Source organism: Ammodytes marinus, assembly GCF_949987685.1.
Source record: "Ammodytes marinus genome assembly, chromosome: 7".
Taxonomy (NCBI): Eukaryota; Metazoa; Chordata; class Actinopteri; order Uranoscopiformes; family Ammodytidae; genus Ammodytes; species Ammodytes marinus.
This window is the reverse complement of record NC_137211.1, coordinates 11,759,153-11,781,173: the sequence shown is the minus strand read 5'-3', so window position 1 is coordinate 11,781,173 and position 22,021 is coordinate 11,759,153. Positions and strand designations below refer to the sequence as shown.

The following is a 22,021-nucleotide window of genomic DNA, read 5'->3' as shown; positions in this document are numbered from 1 at the left end:
TGAAGAAAATCCTTACAGCACCTTTCTATGGAAATGGAACCCAGTAAGTCTGTCTAAACTAGGGGTGTGCACGTGTACACGTGTACACGTGTAACCGTTTAGTAAATCATAACCGTTTAGGAAAAATCAATAAACGAAAACCGTTTTTTTTCTTCAAATTTCAAAGTTTTTAAATATGTTCTGGAGACACGCGTTTATTGATTTTACATCACTAATAAACTAATTGGGGAGGATAAAAGCTAGTCTGCCGAGAATCTGTCTGTCCCTCGGCGAGTGTGTGTGAGTGAGTGTGTGTATCGGCGCACACACACACACTGGGAGTCGCCGTGCTGGGGCTCGCAGCCACGGAAGAGTGATGAAAGATAACCTAAAGATTAAAGTTACCCGGTTGACGTGAACTACGCTCGTAAGTAGCCCGAACTTTATAACACCTGTTCAACATGCATTTAACGTGGACATGTAGAAAGCGATAGGCTATATTAATCAGGAAATGAATGAAGCGCGATTATGACGGCGAACGTGTGTGTGTGTGTGTGTGTGTGTGTGTGTGTGTGTGTGTACCATGGACCTATTATAAGAGGTGTGTAAACGAGCGTAGTTCATGTCAATTGTGTGTTTACAGGCGAACGAACGCGTATGTGTGTGTGTGTGTGTGTGCGCGCGCGCCTACAAGACGGCGGGGGCACGAGGACAATGACGTCACGGTTAACCGTGTACACGAAAAAAAAATTGTCGTGTACACGGTTAGGCATTTTTGTAAACGTTCACACCCCTAGTCTAAACGTTTATAAAGGTTGGATAGGATTGGATATAAAATGCTGAAACATTCCATGAAGAAGAAGAGTTGCAATTGATACAACAGGTCTTTCCTGCAAGGCAAACCACTGCTTATTCTAGAAAAGAGACACTGTATTTCCCTAGAGAATTTGAACTGTAATTGCCTGAAAAACTTCAGCCAATGCAATTCTGCAATTAAGCTCACTTGTTTCCAGTATTGGACAGGGTAAAACTTCAGAAAGTAGAAATATCCATAAGTGGTCATTTTCCACGGCTCAAGGATCTTAGGTAACTAATTGCACAATGTTAATTCAAACTCAGTTGTGAAGTCTGGCAGCCTTACTTGTAACCATATATGGTAATAAATCCCAAAAGAGCAACAATTTAATCGGCTTAATCCGCCAAACAAAAGTTTCATCTTTGTTATGGGATAAACTTTGACAGTGCCAGCCCTCAAAGAATATCCAGCTAGCACGGGAAACAATTATGCACGTCTTCATCAACCATCAAGTGCACGTTTATAAGCGTCAAGTGACTTAAGCTGTGTTCAACGACACCATTAGTCAACAATAAGCTGCAGTCATGGAGCATGCGATCCCAACCATTAAATATGGATGATGAACTAAGGGCCGGTTGAGTGTGAATAATTCATACTCACAGGGATTGTCAGTTACGCTGGAGTGACTACCACACATATGCAACAAAGGGCTCATAAATACACACTATGATTATGATCATCATCAGCATAGGCATTAGCCAATAGTAATACTCTGTGTGTACATACCCAGGCAACCAAGACAGAGTGATTGAAATTGGCCTTCAGTAATATCCTCTGCCAGGCCAACATGAAACTAAACACAGCAGGTTTCCTCTGACAAGGCAATAATCCTGCAATGCTGCAACTCATTCACTGTTTAGTACTTTAGTGAGGACGTTTTTGGAAAGTGAGGACATTTTGGCCAGTTCACACTTTGGGACAGGTCTTTAAAGGAGTGTTTGAGGGTTAAGACAAGGTTTTTAGGTTCAGGTAAGAATTAGTTTTAGGTTAGGGTTAGTGTGTGTGTGTGTGTGTGTGTGTGTGTGTGTGTGTGTGTGTGTGTGTGCGTGTGTGTGTGTGTGTGTGCGCGCGCGCGTGCATGCGTGTGTTTGTATTCTAGTGGTCATCTCTCTCTGGTGACATCTTTATCTTCACTTCTCCTCTATCACTCTCCATCTGTCCCTATGTATTATATCATCTTCTCCCTATGACAACCAGTGATTTCTCGGTGGCTGCATCCAGACCGTTTCATCAATACACCGGACAGCTTGAAGTAACTCCGGGGCCAAATATCTAAGAGACAGGGCTGGGCTACAAATTATGGACGCAATAAAACCCAAAGTTACCAGAAGCCTAAGGAAGAGAGCATACGTGCATACCAATAACAAAAAAGCTGCAATGACGAAATGTGGCTGTCTCGCGGATGCAATGGTGCAGTATGTATAATAACTCACTTTGCATATTAGTTAAAAACTTTACGCATTTTACTTTACAGCTTATGACTTGGGACTTTCAAAGGCTCCTGTTTGAACTCCTGCCTAGGGTTACAACTCTCTTAAAAGTCACATATGCACATTTGCAGGTTCAACATTGTAATTTAAGTTTCGACTAGAAACTGTCTTCATGGTAGTGTCCAGAAAAAACGTCATATATCTCACAGGGCCATTGCTAAATCTTCTCTTTGCAGCCTCTGTCTAGAAGTCATATGGTGAGAGAAATATGACAGGTGACCTTTAAGTTTGAAGCTATCCACCAGGACCACACTTTGTACAGTCTATATTGGCCCCTGAAATGTGTTCTTCACTGACAGACGGGCTCAGTCAAAGTCACAGCAGCAAGCCTACATTTTTTCTTCAATCTTCATGAGTAAAGCCAAGCTTGACCTCTTGGGCCTCATTCAGCTATTATCTCTTTAATAATGTGGTGATTAACACTCACATCAAGCCTGTTGTCTCTCCAGGCTCAAAGCAGAGGGCTCTGACATGCAATGCTAGTAGCTGTCAGTCAAATTAATACACAATAGGCGGATATGAGGCCAACTGTTAACAGGCCTCTGAAGAACCAGAGAGAATACCAGTTCAGCAACATTCCCAAGGCAGAGAGACGGGATCTAAGAGACATTAAAAACTCTACTACGCCTTTGGCTAGTAGACACCCACAACACACTCCACTCCTTATTTCATAATGCAACAAAACAAACAATGAAATCATTGATGCGTATGAGTTAGCATTGGGCAATATGGGAAAAAATGTATATCAGATTATATACTATTAGGTAATTTTCTGAATTTGACAATTTCAGCACTACAATACACCTCAATAAAGGAAACCATGCATTATGATATTAATGAAAGGAAAGTTATATAAGGCAAATCAGAGGGGACATACTGTAGTGTACAGTGAGTCTAAAAAGGTAAAGGCTAACAGGATGTAGGGAACATAAAGGGGGAAAAACAACAGGCGATAAAGAGAGGGAAGTTGCCCTTTAAGCGCGAGCTTATTGGTCTGGGTCCCCAGGGTAAGGAGTTCCCATGAGAGCCAAATACCGGACAGAGTTATCACAGTACATCAAACATGTTCAACCCCATCACTGTCTCTCACACCGCCCCGTCTCCCTTCCAAACACACACACACGAGAGATACAAGACACACCCCCAGCAGGCTAGAACAAACTTTCTGTTTCCCTCTCTGTGGCTCTCATACCTTTTATCTTTTTACATCCCCACACACACACACACACACACACACACACACACACACACACACACACACACACACACACACACACACACACACACACGATGCAAACCCACTCCCATAACCAAACCCCCTGTCCCCATTCAATGAAAGAATGCCGAAAGGAATTTCCTGACACCAGCCAAATGACCAAGCAACTGCCTGTGTGGCCAAACGGAATAAACTAAAGTTAAAGATAACAAAACCAATTTTTCGGCTGAAACAGTGACTGATCTTTTTTTTAACAGCTTAAATGGCCGCAGTATATGTAGCGAACATCAAGTACACATGTCAGATTCATTGTTCACTTCCCTATGAGTGCTGGAGTACATGAGAACGGAACATCTGACGTGCCCTCTGCCTGCCCCCCAGGCTACTGTGACTGGGAGTCTGTCGTATGGGGCAGAACACCTGCAGCTACCCTAATCATTTCTGAAATGTGGAACAAAAATCATTGGGACACATTTGCTTCATTATTGCCAAAGATGCGATTATTACCGTATTCTCAAACTCTGCATAACATAACTTCAAACACAACAACTACAAAGCAACCCTATCTGCACTTTTTTTCGTCCCTTACTTCATGGGGATTCAAACATTAATCCCCTGCAACCAAACGGGCTCTGGAAAATTGGGCAGGCAGACAAAGGAAGCGCCGGGGCACTCTGTGTTCTTGTGTGTGTGTGCGCGCGCAGACAACCCTGTTTTTTTCTGCAATTGAGGGCGATGTGTGGATGAAAAGAGTGAATAAAAAGTGGCGAGGGGGACAGGAAGGGATTGTAGTTGCTGGGAGCAGGCGGACGGACAGCAGAGTTTCAAACAGAGAGAGAGAGGAAAGGAGGGACGGGGCGAGGGGGGGACACTGACAGCGGGTAGAAGGGCTGGGAAATATGTGTGTGTGTGAAAGAGAACAAGAGAGAGATAAAGAGAGGGGGTGGCACAGACAAAAAGCGGGCTACTGTTGGGTGGGAGGGGTGGTTTGCCTGATCAAATATGTGCCAATGTTTGTGTGAATGAAAGCAGTGACTATAGCTAAAAAAAATGCCTGAAACAAAAGCAGCTACAGTTGTGCGCGGGGAGGAGAGGAGAGGAGAGGAGAGGAGAGGAGAGGAGAGGAGAGGAGAGGAGAGGAGAGGAGAGGAGAGGAGAGGAGAGGAGAGGAGAGGAGAGGAGAGGAGAGGAGAGGAGAGGAGAGGAGAGGAGAGGAGAGGAGAGGAGAGGAGGAATGCTTTTAGTTGTTGAAAAAGGTTGAGATCATGAGGTGATTACATTGGCATAGGAATAGTTTCCGTTTCCGTTGGTATGTCCAGTGTCACAGTGAGACTGGGTGCAGCGTCCCAAGGTAGAGCACTGTGACTGGACTGCTTATACGGCCTAGCTGCACACAAAAAAAATTATGTTGAGCTCAAATCTATTTATGTTTTTTTAAGCATAAATTCCATATTGGATCATTGATTGTAAGAACTTGGTACTTTTTGTCATATTTGATAGTTGATTGCCTATGTTTTGGTTTGGAAAAATACAAGATGAAGAATTTATCCTGGGAAATTGTGATGGACATTTTTCACTATTCTCTGACATTTTAAACATCAAATGATTAATTGAGAAAATAGTGAACAGATTGATTGATGATTTTTTTTTTAAACGCCAGTTGCAGCCTTAGTCCTTGGACAGAATTATTTCTAACATTTTTAAATGCAATCAAATGACTACTAACAGCCTTATTTAGATTGCAAACCTCTAACTGATTGTACCATCAGTAAGTGCAGTTGCCAGGTGTAATTTAGGTGCAATGTTATGAGAGCACAGGTGTTTTTTTCATATTATCCTTGTGTTAATACCAGACTGAGCCTTGTTATACCACAGGGAGGCAGGAATAAGTGGGAAGGTTCAGCAGCTTCACTTGGCTGGAGTCGCAATCCCTTCAGTCCTATTGTCCTCTTATTTTGTCCAAACCAATACCTGCCTCTTAGAACAACCACCCAAGCATGATGAATACAAAAATGTAATATTTCCCGTTTTTTCTCCAATTCAGCATTAGTCCCACCAAGATTTAAAGAGGAGATGGAGGCTAAGAGATGTAGGGAGATGGGTCAGCAGTTCACTGTAAAAATGAATAGTTACGAAAACTCTAATTCTCGAGGCAACTGTCTTCACTAGATGTTTGAGTTTTGAGGCCAACTGAAACGCTTACGTTTTAAGGACAAATGCCTACATTTGAGCCAACTAATTATCTTCAGTTCTGATAACTTATCGTTCATGTTATGTAACTTTGAGTGTTGAGTTCTATACTCAGACTTCCAAAAACTGGAACTGACAAAGGTTGTCAACTTATTATTTTTTGTTCATAAAGTTTTTTAAACTGTTTGAACACTGTTTAATGTTTGAATCGAGATTTTGACCGACTAGGTTTAGACAGATTGTTAGTTGGTACAACTGTTATTGTTTGAAATTCTGAGTATGTAGTATGATTTTTTTCATTAAAGATGAATGATAATTTATCTCAACAAAGGATAATTAGTTGGCTCAAATGTAGGCAGTTTTCCTTCAAACTTAAAAGAGTTTAAGTTTTAGTTTGCCTTGAGTTTTTAGTTGTTCTAACTTTTTAATTGTTTCGTGTAGCACATTATCCGAGAGCTGCTTGTCACAGTTCAAGCATCATCCCTTCTGAAGACTACAGGTCTACATCCGAATTCTGCAGCTCAGCAGTTGACAATGGCAGGTAAAAACAGAGGCCGTGTTTGTTTAGAGAAGCCTTGCCAGTAGGTGACAGTGACTGAGCCGTAAAGTCACTCCAGGATATATCACTGTTCGTGGCAGGGTTAAATCTTCAAAGAGCCATGCGGCTGTCGCACTGAAATAGGAGGCGGTCAGACTCAAACTGTTATTGTGTGGTACGACCAGAATTAATTAGAATGTTGATGACAACCACTATGCTAAAAACACATCTATGGAAGGGAGAGCACTACAAATTGTATGTCTTTAAAATCACCCTGAAAATCAACATTCATTAAGCAATCCAGCACAGCAATGTAAAAGCTGTGTGTGTGTGTGTGTGTGTGTGTGTGTGTGTGTGTGTGTGTGTGTGTGTGTGTGTGTGTGTGTGTGTGTGTGTGTGTGTGTGTGTTTGTGTGTGCGCAGTTGAACAAGAATTAATTTAAAACCGCTCTGACGAAACCAAAAACCGATGAAAAATATCAAACGCTGGCTACTAGAATCAAACACACAATTGCTGTACTCTCCCCATTAGCGCAACTCAAGGCTGAAAAACCAAACAAGGACTTTTGTCCGATCCAGGTCAAGCATGGGATAGTGGAGTGTAGGTAGCACACACACAGTACTGTTCACTCAGAGAGAGAGAGAGAGAGAGAGAGAGAGAGAGAGAGAGAGAGAGAGAGAGAGAGAGAGAGAGGAAGACCATGTGTTATCTAACCCTCTTTTTGTTCTTGTTATTACCCTTGTTGAGCAGAATCATCTAATACCAATGGATTCATGTAATCCAGGTGAGAGAAAGGCCATCTAAATCAGCCAGTGATGAATGAGGATTACATGTTACTAAAGTAGTTAACTGCTCCTGGAGCTCATATTAATAGCAGAGCCCCTTTTTACACCTGTGAAATGGTTTTCATGATAATGGACAACTCAGCTCAGCTAAGTGTAGATTTCAGTAGTTCAGCAGTTGCCAGTTGTCAGCCTTTTTTAGAGCCGGAGGCATCCTCCCTAATGGTTTGAATACACCACTATCACAGTGGATTATAAAATGTGATGTTTAAATCTAAAATATTATGGTTAAGGAGGAATGCTTAACGTTATATGTATCATTATTGATGAAAGCACAAATGGATTTAGCTGATATTCTATTTTATTTCTAGGATCATTTTGATTTTCTTGCACAAAATTGCTGAGCGATGAACCCATGATGTGGCCAATAAATGTATGTTATTTATAGGCTACAGCAGCATATACGACACAGTGATGCCTGTATGTGCAAGCAGCTTCAAGTGCAGCTATTGGCTTGCTGGTAGCTCAGCTGACCAAAGAAACGCCATGCAAATGGTGAAAGACAAAGTACAATCAGCAACCAGGGAAAGAAGCGACTGAGGTGGCGACTGACACCGCCACAAATCAAAAACCCTCTGGCGTTTAATGTCCTGGGCACAGGCAAATCACCCAAATGATGGGATAAACAGTTTGCGTCTGAGGGCCTCCTCTCAGCCGGGCTGCCCGCAGGTCTGCACTTGACTGCAGGGCTTTTACACATCATTATTCATTTCAGAATAAAAAGCAGCCACATGAGAGGATAAATGCCGAATGATCTCTTAGTAGGCTAGTGCTTCAACGGACCTGACTTGAGCAAAATAATATCTCAATGAAGAGCACAGTGTTGAAATTAGTAGCCTACTGTAATTGAAAATAACAACAAACACTACTCACCCAAATGTAACATCGTGCCCGTCGGTTATATTTATCTGTAAAGAAAAACGAGCTTCTCAGCAGCGATAGCTAGCTAACTCAATAACTGGATTTTTAAAAATTCATTATTATTCCTATAGCTTTATACAAACGTTACAATACGAAATTTACACGGCTGATTCTGCCTACAAAACTATTATACCCACTGAAAAATATACATTTACAAAACAAAAAAAAGCTTTAAAAAATTGCGGTTCCGTTTTCCTTTATCTCTTTACATTGCACGCGCTTGCCGCCGCGGTGCAGTTGGCTTGAAAATCCCCACTGGAGATGTCGAGCCTCGGTCGGTGACAGAGGCTGGCAGAGAGCGTTTGTTGCTCGTTTTTCCAACACAGTCGATGTTGGCCGTCGGTTTACGGATTTCCACACTCGCTGCTCGGTTTCACGACTCCAAGTTGTGCGACCGGCCATTCATGTGTAGGCTACTCGAATAATAGCAGCAACTTATGTACATAATTTACAACGCACGTCTCCGACGGCCTTCAGTAGGGTCTTGTGTGTACTGAGCGCGCTCTGCCCGCACGTTCTCACTTGCCACGGGGCTCATCATCATCTTCCTGAGGATGAACCATAGGGATGCACGGGACCGAAAATGAGCCCACTCCACCGCAAGAGGGCAGTGGCGCAACACGTTTATCAAGGGCTCGTTATGTGACTTGGATGCTGCATTCATGTGCTCCTCGTAAGCCTCAGGTGCAGGACACCTCAGATCAGGCAAATCTAGAATTTGAGAAATGGGTAGGTGTTCCTGTAATTTACCTATGTAAAAGTAGAAGTAGGCCTACAAAAATGTTTTACACTTTTACGAAAACAAGTTTTAAAATCTTGCTCCTATAAACAAATACAGAATAGAATGTATAATCAGAAACATACACATAAAGAAGCCATAAAAAATAAAAATAAAAATTGGCCCAATAAATTATTCTGCAATTGCATTTTACTGTTGTGCCTAAATTGGTCGAGGGAGTTAATTTACGATAACAAATGGAAATTGATTACAAATTCTCTTTTAAAATGAAGAGCCATAGAAATGTGAAGTAATGAATTGTGACTAGCTTAACTTTTCCCCCAAAAATTGTATTGACATGCATGGACATTTTTTTTAATCCTTTTTGTTTCATTTTATTCGTATCTTCTTTAGTTTTATCGTTCTCATATACATATAAGTTTATAAGTGTTGCTGCTATAACACTTCAATTCCCAATAGTGGAATAAATAATGTTTATCCGAGACCTTCATTGTATTATGATCATCTCTAAAAAGAAAATAATAGGATATATAAGAAATCCTACATACATACTCATTAATGATGTACATCATCATTCACCCCAATGCTTGTTGAGTCTGCCCCTCCCTTTGAACATCACATTGATAACACTCAACTCTTTAGAAAATATACAACTCGAAGTCACGATTTTGCTGACGACACTTGAAAGCCCCATATTACATTTTAATGGAACAATGAAATTCGTGTTTTGCCATTACTACGTTATTAGCCAACGATTAAACGAGCAACTCAGTCTACGCCGTAATTTAATTTATGATCAAAGATGAAATCTTCCACGTTCAGCCGGCAGTGTTTCTCTGCACCGTGGCGTGACATATGCCTAATGAAGCTAACGCCTTGAGCAGAATGAACTGGGTAACCCTAGTGTGGTTTGGACTTTTGTCGCCCTCTGTTGAATTTTTCTAAGAATACCAGTTGACTCAAGACCACACAGGAACCATCGCATTAAAATAAATAAATATTCAGATATTTTTATTTTCCAGCATTGTTATCACAATATAAAGACAGACTGTGTAGTTTCTTTAAAAAAGAAAAGTTTTACACTCAAGAGGTGACATAACATAGTTCAGAGAAGCAGCTAGAGATCACTTCAAAGTCATACAAATATTATAAAATAATATAAAGAATTTTATTTCTATGTTTTTCACAAGTTAGACTTGCAAAATGGCTGGTGGATAGGCCTACACGCAATAACAACAACAACAAAAAACAAGGAAACAAACAAAAAACATACACAAGTTCAATAATTAAACAAAGCTGTTGGTGGAAAGATGTGTGAAGGCCTGACAGCATTAGAACCATGGGGCGTGTTGTGAGAACCCACAATTTGAAGTTATTGTGTTACTGTTTTCCAGTGAAGTATTAAAATAAATGGCTTTATCAGAGTAGAATGATCAAGGCCAAGTTTGTAGGAAGAAATCTGTAAACACGTGGCAAGCAATTAACTGTAGTGTGTCAAGTTCTAAGGAAACAATGGCAGCGAACACTAGGCATTAACAATATCACTGAAATATATACACAGCAGGATAAAAATATATTAACGGATTTAAATATAAAATCTGTCCATGGACCTGTTGCTTAGTGGGACATTTGAACTGCTAATGTACCTCAAATGTTTATTCTACACCTATGTTAGATTTCAAATGCCTTAGTGTGAAACCAGGGTTATCTTTAACATGCTGAACATCAACTGCAATTCCTACGCTGCGCCTGCAACCTGGAACAAGCTCCAGCAGAGGCTGAAGCTGTCCAGTTTTATTTCTTTAGGGGATTTTAGACTGCTAGTAGGAAGGCTGTTGAGACAGTCCGTGGGGGTCTGCACTTGTACATAACTTAACTTGTACTTAATTTGTTCTTTGCCCTTTGTACTGCGTTATTTTACCGTTTGTGTTCTGTGTTGTGTCTCCTGTATGTTTAGTTAGTCTGTAACTTTGTGTTGCTGCTGATGCCTACCTGAACAGGTCTCTCTTGTAAATGAGACCCTGGGTCTCAATGAGATTTTACCTGTATAAATAAAGGTTAATAAAAAACTGTTGTGCAAGTATTCCACATTTCAAATTCCCTCCTGCTCAAGTATATTGACACCACAAAGACTTGCACACCGGAAAGGATTTCCTACTATGGCTTTTGGAGACCTACTCACACTTCGTACAGTCACTGGTCGATAGCTGTTAGACTTTGGTCATCAACTTTTTGGCCTAACAAGTGCCACTTTTACCTAACACAAACATGTGCCCCGTTTCAACATAATTACTTCAGCCCAAAAGTGGCTTGCAAAGTGTCATGCACAAATCCTCTGCGACTGGTTCCAGCTATGTTTTTTAAATATACCAAACCCACAAGACGATCTTGGCAATCAGCTCAGGCCGCTGCCCACGAAATGGAAGATAAAATAAAATGTTGTCTTATTGTCCAGGTGTTGAATGGTTTCAGTCATTCGGCAGTTCCATGGCTTTTTTCTAACAGTCATTTGGATCCACAGCTAACAGTCCAGGTGTTACTGTTTCCGTTTGTGAGGGAGTATCTGGGCACGATCATCCTTCAAGGGGTGGCCGCAGTGGAATACAGCCGTCCATCTCCAGAGACTCGGGCCAACCTTCATATTTGTTGCTGCTCTTGCTGTTCTTCATGCGCTAACGGGAAAAACCACAGGCAAACAGAACTCATGTCAACAAAGCAGACTGGGGGATCAGAGTCTGGCTGCATAGTAGCTGCTGGACGGCAGCCCGAGCTCTGCCGCTTGGAAGGTAGGGATAATCATCAATCTCAAAGGCTATGGTTTGGAAAGGGGCTTAAAATTAATTCAAACAGACTTTTTAGAGAGACACTTTGGCGTGTGGTGTGGCAGACTTGTAAAATTTTGAAGGCTAAGTCAACAGCATGTGTCATCTGGTAGACGTCACAGCTGTCTGCACAGGATAACTCTTTGGCTCAGCTGGAAAATCGAGGCTTTACCGTTCATCAGGTGTTTCTTCGACAAGTTAAATATACTGTTCGACTACAACCAATACTGTGTGACTTTCTCTTGTAACATTCGGCACACACGAGTATCCCAGCGTTATCATCCTGTATCATAATGTCATTTTAAAGCTTATAATATTTTCTGTTGAGTCATACTGCATTGTACTTTATACGAAGACACAGGGAGGATATTGTTTTTTTTTCATACATCTGTAAGCATTTAACAAATCAGCATTAACAGTAGCAGAAACAGACCTGCTCAAAGGGACTCTTGTTCTCGATGCCCTTGGCTCCAACGAACACCCAGCTGTCTCTGAAGGCCAGATCCTTCACCGCCGTGCTGCCAAGCTCCTCAAACAGTCGCCGAGCCTCGTCGTTCATCCTGTCACCGGGAAACGAGGACAACGGTTAATGTTTATTGACTGGGTCGGCTGTCCTTCTGCGCAAAAAGCCTAACAAGTTAATGGAAGTGCTTAACCTCTGTTAAATTGTATTTAAATTAAATGCAGGCTATTAACATTTATCTGCGGGCTCCGCCTGGGCACTTACAGCGTCCCACTTGCTCTTTTTGGTTCAACTCTGAGGTTTAACCACTTAAATCACAACCCCTAAATATGTCTTAGTTAGGACAAAGCTTGAGGGTAATGGGGAAGGGATTTATGATCATGCTTGCCACCCAATGTCACTTAAAATGTAATATCAATAACAAAATATTGATTGCTGAAACCAAAAGAGCACATCATCATTGGCCACATTTTTGTCTTGAATTAAAACATTCAACTGCTCTGCTCATTTCCTTCACTTGTTATATGGAGCTTTTGCTCTTTCAAAGCCATCCGTCCCAAATGTGCAGCCACATTTTTGTAGCACTTTGTTAAGCAGCCGAGTGTTTAATGTGGGATTTGGCTGTAAAGGTGACATCAGCTGTTAGTTTATACAACTGGTTTGACAATTGCCTGGCTGTGAGCTATTGAAAATGCTATTTTCTGTAGCTTTCCCTTATATTTTACAAAACATTGCTGAAGTTATAACGGCCATTATATCACATAATGCTTACATTTTATCAGTGAAAATGTTTCTGAGGTGTGAATAAGGGGGGGGGAGGAGGGGCGATGGATCACATCATGGATTCTTACTTTGTAGCAGCATCATCAAAGGAAGCTACGAACACGAGCGTCCCTTCATGGAGCGGCCTGAGATACTTCAACAGGTCAGTAACATCTGAAAGCAAACATCAGACGAGCCATGAACGGTGGTTTATAGCTTGCCGTTGCCAAGCCATATGTACCACATGTGAAATATATACTCTGCATTAAAATAGTCTTGCTTTTTATTACCTCCTGCCCACATATCAAAAGTCTTTGTGGCCAACAGCTCTCCAGTCACTCCTGGAGCAAAAAAACATTGGTGAGATGCTGAAATAACACAACTTTAAAGGAGCTTGAAATATTAACGCGATAATAATTTAAAAAAAGGTTTACCATTGACCAAAGCTACGTTTAGGCCTCGGCCTACGTTGTTTCTCACACTGCTCATTAACCTGTTAGACATAAACACAACAAGTAGAAGCTGTGATTGAAGCACTTTGGAGATGAACACTTCTTTGTCCTTCACATAAGCATTAATCTACACACATATACACGCAGCCTTGCATTCAAGAAACAACAACACATAGAAAAAGGACCAAGACTACAGAAAAAAACCAAAGCAGTGGGGGACAGACAAACTGAAAGAATACTTGCATTCAGCTCCCCAGACAGACTCGGAGGACTGGTTATGACAGCAAAGAGGGGAAGGAAAAGAACAGAGTGTGAAACCAAATAATAAAGAAGATAGAAAATAAAAACAAGACAGCAGAGGGGACAATGACACAGATGGAAAGAAAGAAACTGGGAAGCAGTGGATCTCACATCTTATCCTCCAAGCAGACTTTGGGCCCGATGACGTTGGCCGCCCCAGACACCAGGCGGAAAGCCAAGTGTTTTGGAGGACAGGGAGCCGAAAGTCCACATTTATACTTCCGAGGACGGGTTTCAGCTAAAATAAAAGGCACATTATGCATTATATGTTAGATAAGTCAGAGAATATTGTAGGGATGCAACATTATCATGATGATACTTGAAATTAAATCATAACATTTTCATATTTACCCATATCTTCTACTTACCAGGCGTTGGTTCCTCACTCGCACCTGAAAAAATATATATACAAAATTTTACACACATTTGTGCTAATCTCAAATCAAAAAGGTTTTGTTTGATCATTTTATATGCAGACGATTCATCTCACATGTATTTCTTACAATAAAACAATAGTAATGTAAAGTAATGTCAGGAAATAGTAAAAAACGCTAATCACAGATTTCTTAGAGCCCATTTGGGATGCCTTGTTTTGCCCGACCAACAGAACAAAACTCAAGGTCCTCAAATTTAGAGGGGAGACCCAGTAAATATTGGCCATTTTAGTTCTCAACAATTTCTCTTGGAAATTCACAATTCACTTCTCTTACCGCTGAAGAATGAACCGCTCTCGCCTCCAAATAAGGTGCTTGCCAGTAGCCACGTGAGCCCCACCAACAGCAGCACAGCCACAGCTCTCAGGGGCCCTGTCACAGAGAAACAGGACACGCCAGTTCAGGCAAAAGGACACATACTAATGACAACACCAACCCTACAGGATCCCACTGGAATGTCATGTCACTGAACTCACCTGTTAATCTCATGATTCAGCGTCTCATAGACCTGAGAGATACAAAGAAAAAACAAAAGGAGGGACATTTAGAGTAGTTTGAATTGCAGCTTAGTTTGCAACAGTAGGTACAATTTTCACGAAGCTGCTTTCTTATTAACGTTTTAAACGGTGTAAACAAAAAGTACAGTATAAAAAAGGAAAATATACAATAGAGAGGAGGATAAGGGCAAACAATTAGAAAAATAAACAAGTAGCCTACAATAAAATAAAGACAAATTAAATTCAAAATTAAAACGGGCAATTATATGTAAATGAAAACGATTGTTGATTTAGAAAACCTTTGTGAATAATCTTGAAACACTGGTTTCCACAGATGTTAATCAGAAAGCTGAGATGGAGACATGACGTTCGAATCGGTTAGAAGGGATGACATTAAAACAAACCATCGCGACCATGAGGCAACAAAGGCGAACTGCTTTAACACAATTTGTAACTAAAACAAGACCTTACCTTCAGTGTCTACGCCCCAGGGGAGTATTTGCCTTTTCTTTCTCGTTGTCTCTGCTACTCTGGATGTAATGAAGAAGGTAAAGAGGAGCTGTTGCTCTTACCAAACGGTACTTTGACTATTTCTTGCGCTGTTTCCTCATTGAGGCTTTCGTGGTCCAAACTAACTTTCAGTGAGAAGACAGTGGCTGAAGCCGATATGCCTACTCGACCATTTAGTCAAGTTTCAATATAACGCTTTTCACAGACATGGAAAAATATTTTCTGTTTATCCTATGGACCTAAAACTGTCTTCCGGAAATAGTTTCCACCCCCTAGTCTGTGGTGACCACTGAGTCTGCGCGGTGAGGTCCATGTGACCAACATTTTATTGTAATATTTATATATTTTTTCAACATTTCTATTGTAAAACATAGCATGTGTAAAACACGTCGAATATTCCCTTTTTAATGTCACTTAAGTTACCACTCCATAAATAAATAAACACATTTGCACCGCTGACTGAAAATTAAATAAACAAAAAAATCTCGCGCAAGCACAGCACCTCCTCGTGCACGCGATTTATGCTGCTAAAATCAAGATGGCTGCCCACAGTGCTGTACTCTCAATGTCCAAAATTATTAATCCTTTCTGGGGTGGACGCCTGGGAAACACGGTTAAAGTAAGACATGACACGTCGCTTTTGTCACGCCGGTAGCGGTCCTTGTTGCGTGGTTCCACGTTAAAGCGTGTTGTTTTATCCGAACACAACAAGGTCATATGGGTATCATAGCTTACAGTTGAATTGGCAAGCTAGCAGCCAAACTCTAAACCATCTCTCTTTATTCTGTATTTCAGGTTTTTGGAACGTCTCTGACAAGTAGCAGGAATAGGCACACTGTGAGTGGTTCAGACTTGCTCAATGGGTACCATAGGATGGATGTGATTTTGTCAATCTGTGACTTTGACTCTGTGACTTTGACTCTGAAACAAGTTTTTTCCAATCTGTAGTATGGCTTTGGATTAAAGTGGCTGGGCAGAGGGAACTAATTGTACCTATTTTTATGTAACCTTGGACTGCTATACACCTGTTCTATTCTCTCTGGGGGGAGGTGAGGTTATGATAATGCCTCTACTATCATTTATAGCTGTCAAACTAACCCTTCTCCTTCTGATTTCCCTTGCTGTCCATCTTCAACAACAGGGAGAAAACATTGTAAGTAGCTGACTCTGACGTGGCTTATTCGGCTGCAATGCATCACTTCTCATACGATAAAGAGCATGACTTATTTTTACACTAGGACTGATAATAACTATAAGCCCATTAGTGTACATCATACAATATCAGTAAGGTCATTGGAGATATCCCATGTAAAAACAAATAATGGATATCTCCACTGTCATTTTGGTTTAGTAACACTGTTCTACAATATGCTGACAATGAGGAAAAAAAAGTGATTTATTGCATAGCCCTGAATAACCCTACCAACCTTTTCCTGCTTAGTATTACCCTCACACACCGCTATCCTTGTTGCTTTGCCTTCATCAAACTGAAATGGTGTTTTTGCATTTTCTAGCCAATTAAGTATAGGTTGTGTGTATAGTAAACATTCACCAAAGGGATGATTGTCTTACCTTACCGGTATTTTTCTTTTCTTTTTTGCTGCATTATGGAAAATTAAATTTCACATATTTGAGCATAGCTTAAATTGGCTAATTTACCATTGTAAAGATTATTCCATTCCAGTTGCTAAATTTTAGTGGAATATTAAGTCCTGCAGTGGCCATTTCGAAATCTAATCTAATCTAATGAAATATTCACAATATTCTTTCATGACGTACGTGTCTCCAATGTCCAAGGAGGGCCTGGCAATTAACCATGACAAAAATATAGCAGATGAAATTAGTACAATCAACAAAATGTTTACTGTGATGGATGATCTTTTTTAACAAGTTTTGAAGTCACTGCCATTTACATATTTGAATACCTTTCATTTAAAAGTGGCAGTTTAGAAATCAATCTAAAACATGGTAACATGTCAGCAACAATGAACTGTAGTTGGGTTAAAACTTGCAAAACCACAAGTGTTGTCCTTTTTTAAAACCTTGGTGCAGTTAATAATGTGTGAAATGTCAATTTTACAGCCTCCTCCTGCCAAGTATGGGGGCAGGCACACTGTGACCCTCATACCCGGAGATGGAATCGGGCCCGAGCTGCTCAACCATGTCAGGGAGGTTTTCAGGTTGGTTAGACCTCAAACAAAATCCTGCTCAAAGTGTTGAGTGCAGCGATTCAAGGATAGCCTTACCATGTGGTTTTCATTGGTGCTGTTCAGGTTCAGCTGTGTTCCAGTGGACTTTGAGGTGGTGCACGTCAACTCTGCCATGGAGTCTGAGGATGATATCAATGATGCCATCACTGCCATCCGCCGTAACGGAGTTGCCCTCAAAGGTAAACAAACCCCCTATCCTCAGCATAACGAGCAATGTGAAAACAAGTAAATTGGAGCACAGCTGTGAGAACAATGTAGTTTATAAAAAGAGCATGACAATAACTAAATGTGGCATCACTCAACTCTCCTGATAGGTAACATAGAAACCCAACATACCATGGCGCCATCTGTCAAATCCAGAAATAATCTCCTTCGGTAAGAGTTTTATTTAAATATTAATTGAATATCTCTTCCATAATTTGGTCCTTTGTGTGTAATTTATCAGGTAACCCCCCCTCCCACCCTCTCTCTTTCTCTCTCTTGTTCCATGTGTAACAACAACAGCACAAGCTTAGACCTGTATGCAAATGTCATGCACTGCCAGTCCCTCCCCGGAGTCCAGACTCGCCACAAGAACATTGACATCATGATCATCAGGGAGAACACGGAGGGAGAGTACAGCAGTCTGGAGCACGAGGTCAGACAGAACAGAAACACAATCAGTCCTATTATCTGCAGAAACACAGGCGCATACGCTCCCTCCTTTAAAGACCTCTCTTCTCTCTGTGTCTTTTTATCTCCAAAACGTTCCATCTCATCTTCTTCTAGTTTGAAATGGGAGTGTGGTACTATTCGTACACTATTAAAAGTGCTGGATTTAAGTAAAGGTTTTGAAAAACATCGGCCTGATTGACTTGATCAGTGGTCGTGTAGATGATGACGTTATTAAACAGACTGACATGACAGATCCTCATTGATAACTGTTACTTAGATGGTTGTATGGGAAGCAGTTGTCTAGCATCATGTTAATGCTGATCATGTTTGTCTAATGTTTCTTTTCAGTTTTTTATGTGGCGCAACAAACAGTAGCACTATGCCCGAAACAAATTTCCCCCTCAGGGACAAAAATTGTTCACTCCACTCTACTCTACTTTTCCCCTCCCTGTCGTCTTCTTCAGAGTGTGCCCGGGGTAGTGGAGTGTCTCAAGATCATCACCAGGAACAATTCCCTCAGGATTGCTGAGTATGCCTTCCGATTGGCCAGGGAGAAAGGTCGTCAGAGGGTCACCGCCGTACACAAGGCCAACATCATGTGAGTTGCTTTGAGGCAAATGTCTCATGCAAGAATGTTCTGCTATCCTGAGTTCACAGCATCAGGGCTTTCTTAGTGCTTGAAATGTTGAGTGTGGCATTTCTGCTCTGACAGGAAGCTCGGTGACGGCCTGTTCCTGCAGTGTTGCAGAGAGGTGGCCTCTGGTTACCCAGACATCAAATTTGACGCTATGATTGTGGACAACACCACCATGCAGGTGATAGAAGAGTAAATGACACACCTCTGAGGTTGAGAAAAATGGTCGCTGGATGCTATGCTGGTTTCCATGTCTAAATGATTCATCTGCCACCTTGTTTATTAGCTGGTGTCCAAGCCCCAGCAGTTTGATGTGATGGTGATGCCCAATCTGTACGGGAACGTGGTGAGCAACGTGTGTGCAGGCCTGGTGGGAGGGCCTGGCCTCGTGCCTGGGGCTAATTTCGGCCGTGACTATGCTGTTTTTGAAACGGTGAGTGTTTTTTTTTGGGGAGGGGAGGGTGTAGCACACTCTCCTCTCTTGTTTCTAGTAAAATGAAAATACCTGAATAATGTCTTTCTGATGTATATTTTTGTCTCTTTCTTGCCCTGTTTTTCTGTCTCTCTCAGGCCACAAGGAACACAGGGAAAAGTATTGCAGACAGGAACATTGCTAATCCGACCGCCATGCTGTTGGCCAGCTGCATGATGCTGGACCACCTGAAGTAAACTGCTTCAGATTAATACACTTTAGTTACATATTTTCTTATGTTTCCATCTGAGTATACCAGTAATGTAATTCATCCTCCCCCCGCGTCTCCAGGCTCCATGACCACGCCACTTCGATCCGAAATGCGGTCCTCATCACCATGAATGAAACCAGGGTAAGTCTTCCTCCACTCACCTGTCTCTCTCCAATGAACCCACGGGCCATTGTTGTGTTCCATCATGCTTCTGACATCACAATAACTTTCGCACAAAGCAGCATTGTGTCCTTTCAATGTCACAAAGCCTTTATGAAGTGCTACACTGTGGCATTGGTATTAATTACAGTGATCATTTAAAAACCTGATGAGCTTGTCATCCAAGGCAGCTGCCTGGTTGCCGCTTTGGCTGAATTTTTGAGAGAGGATATGCGATATGCATTTTATGTTTACCCAATGGGCAATGGTTTGCAGACAGACCAATAAACAAAAGTGTTAAGAACATATACAAATACAATAATACCCATTCCACAATTCTAAATTGCCATGGCATTTGGTGCTTTTTGACTTAAATGTATTACTTTATCACCATGGTTATGGTTTGTAAGCATCCTGTTTTGTTTGTCTTTTATTATAGTTGCACACTGCTGATATCGGTGGTCAGGGAACCACATCAGAAGTGGTCCAGTCCATCATGAGGCTTATCCAGAGTAAAGGGCAGCTCACATCCGAGCTCTAAACGCACGCGTTCGCCGAGGTCTGACTTTTAACAGGTGTCTGTATTTGGGACAGGTGTACAGTATGAGAGGAGGATGGCCATGCTTGTCTGTTTCCATAGTGCTGGGTCTTATCCCTGACATAAAAAAAGTTTCCTTCTCTCTCTCTCTCTCTCTCTCTCTCTCTCTCTCTCTCGCTCTCTCTCTCTCTCTTTCTCTCTCTCTCTCTCTCCCTCTCTCTCTCTCTCTCTCTCTCTCTTTCTCTCTGACCATGTGCAAACAACTTCTTATCTACACCTGCCTGTTGACACCTTTACAAGACTTATTTTAAAACGGTTTACCTTTGATAAAAATCCTTTATCACCACGAATCCTACTGTAATTAAAGAGTTATATTTCCTGCATTCATGGGGATCATCCAGTTGAAAATCTGTTTGTTGTTAAGATGTTATCAAGCACAGAATGCAGGATGTCAATCACTTAAAACATGATGGGATCAGAAATATTTAAGATGACCTTATATGGGCAAGGATTGGCCACTCTGCATTCTTTAATGTGGACCATTATTTATTTTCCAACTTTCCACTGTGTTACAGCTTTTCTGAACCAAAATGTGTGATGTTCATCTAAAGCCTTAACTTTTTTTGTTTTTGTCATACTGTTAATTAAATATCAAGTTGCCTGTTATATACGTGACTGTGTTCACAATAGATCAACCTTACTATAGAAATTGTGATGTAGCTATTTCATATATACTGTACATCATGTAACTGTCAACAATGAACGTTTATTCCTGTGCCATAAGTATATGTTCCAATATGTTGAGATCCTGTCACGAAAATATACGGTTGTCTTAAAATCTAACCAAGCAAATGCTCTTAAAGCCTGATCTGAAAAGACTGGCTTTATCTTATCTGTGTATGGCCAAATATACTGTATACCACAAACATTATAAATAAAGAAATGATATACCTCCTAAATTATCTGATTGATCTCTTTTTATTGTTAGGATGTTTGACTATGAAATGTCCCTAAAACAAGTTTAAAAGATAAAGTAAATAGATTGTTGTACTATAAAGATACTTAGCTGCCAGTTTGTTGGGTATATAACAGTCCTGCAATAAATCTTACCCTTTTCTGGATGTTTTAATGTCTTATATTGTTGAAACTGTTTTGGAAGGCTGTTGTCAATTTATAGTTACATTGAAGGATGTAGTTTGCTGCATATTTAAATTTTTTCGCACTGGGTATTGCTATTAGTTTATCAGCCTCATTTATATCAATAAAGGCCAATTAACAAAACGCCTCTTCACAGACTGCAGATTCCATCACAAAGTTAAACCAACTCTTGTCTGAAACAATCTCAAGCAAAACAACATTATAACCTTCATGTAATCATGATTTATTGCAGGGCTGAGTAAGGCTGCATTAGTTTCTTCTATAAAACAAGAGCTTTTTATTGCTCCGATCAGCACAGATTTATCTTGATTCTTTGTCTCTGCCTCAAAGAAAAAAAAGCTCTGTTCTGGCTTCTTGCTGGGGATTAGGATATTTTTTCTCCAAATTAAATAAAGCCCTCTGATCCTTCCGTTTGTTTAACAATTTCATGCTCCGTCTGCGTCTTACTTACACTATATGGCAAGTTGCTGTTTTTACATTCCATCACTAGGTGGCAACAGCACTTTCTAGACATGGACAAAAAGCAGAAAATATGTAATCACTGTGTATCACTGCACTGGCTGACTAATGTCAAAAGTCTGCAGGGGGAAATGGGATGCAATAATCTCTGGCAGTGCTGATTGTTTCACATAATTAGGAGCATTAGGGTAATTTTTCTGCTTTTCGTGTGTGATTTCTATCAGACTCTTGGCTTCAGACAGCTTGTTTCTAAGACTAACTGGAAGCATTTGGCTTTGCTCTCCGTTGAAATAATCTTAAAACCAAACCATTTATTATAGTTCCACCTGGTAAAACCAAAACATCCATTATTTCTTCATCGAGTTTGTAAAGTACTCTAACCACACAGTCACGGCAGGAGAAAATGTTCCAGCTCCCTCTGAGGCAGCAGATGCAGGAGGGGGAGAGCATCTAGACGTTATCGTGGAACATCATTCAGCAGTGACCTCCTGCTCGCATATATTGTACAAACAATC

The 22,021-nt window shown here is 40.9% G+C and overlaps 2 protein-coding genes across 2 annotated transcripts; one reads left to right on the top strand and one right to left on the bottom strand.

Moving 5' to 3' along the window:
* Positions 1-9,765: 9,765 nt before the first annotated feature.
* On the bottom strand, positions 9,766-15,266 carry fam3a (FAM3 metabolism regulating signaling molecule A). The gene is made up of 10 exons (XM_080031271.1): positions 14,973-15,266; positions 14,481-14,512; positions 14,281-14,376; positions 13,939-13,962; positions 13,682-13,808; positions 13,253-13,311; positions 13,109-13,159; positions 12,908-12,992; positions 12,027-12,153; positions 9,766-11,443 (listed from the first exon to the last, which is right to left on the bottom strand). Exons 2-10 carry the CDS (start codon positions 14,491-14,493, stop codon positions 11,345-11,347), a joined length of 681 nt encoding a protein of 226 aa, XP_079887397.1. The 5' UTR covers positions 14,494-14,512; positions 14,973-15,266; the 3' UTR covers positions 9,766-11,344.
* Positions 15,267-15,531: 265 nt separating this feature from the next.
* idh3g (isocitrate dehydrogenase (NAD(+)) 3 non-catalytic subunit gamma) lies at positions 15,532-20,152 on the top strand. Its single transcript, XM_080031755.1, has 12 exons — positions 15,532-15,630; positions 15,807-15,848; positions 17,094-17,191; positions 17,285-17,400; positions 17,536-17,596; positions 17,726-17,858; positions 18,340-18,473; positions 18,588-18,690; positions 18,796-18,942; positions 19,080-19,174; positions 19,273-19,333; positions 19,791-20,152. Exons 1-12 carry the CDS (start codon positions 15,550-15,552, stop codon positions 19,890-19,892), a joined length of 1,173 nt encoding a protein of 390 aa, XP_079887881.1. The 5' UTR covers positions 15,532-15,549; the 3' UTR covers positions 19,893-20,152.
* The last annotated feature ends 1,869 nt before the right edge of the window (positions 20,153-22,021 follow it).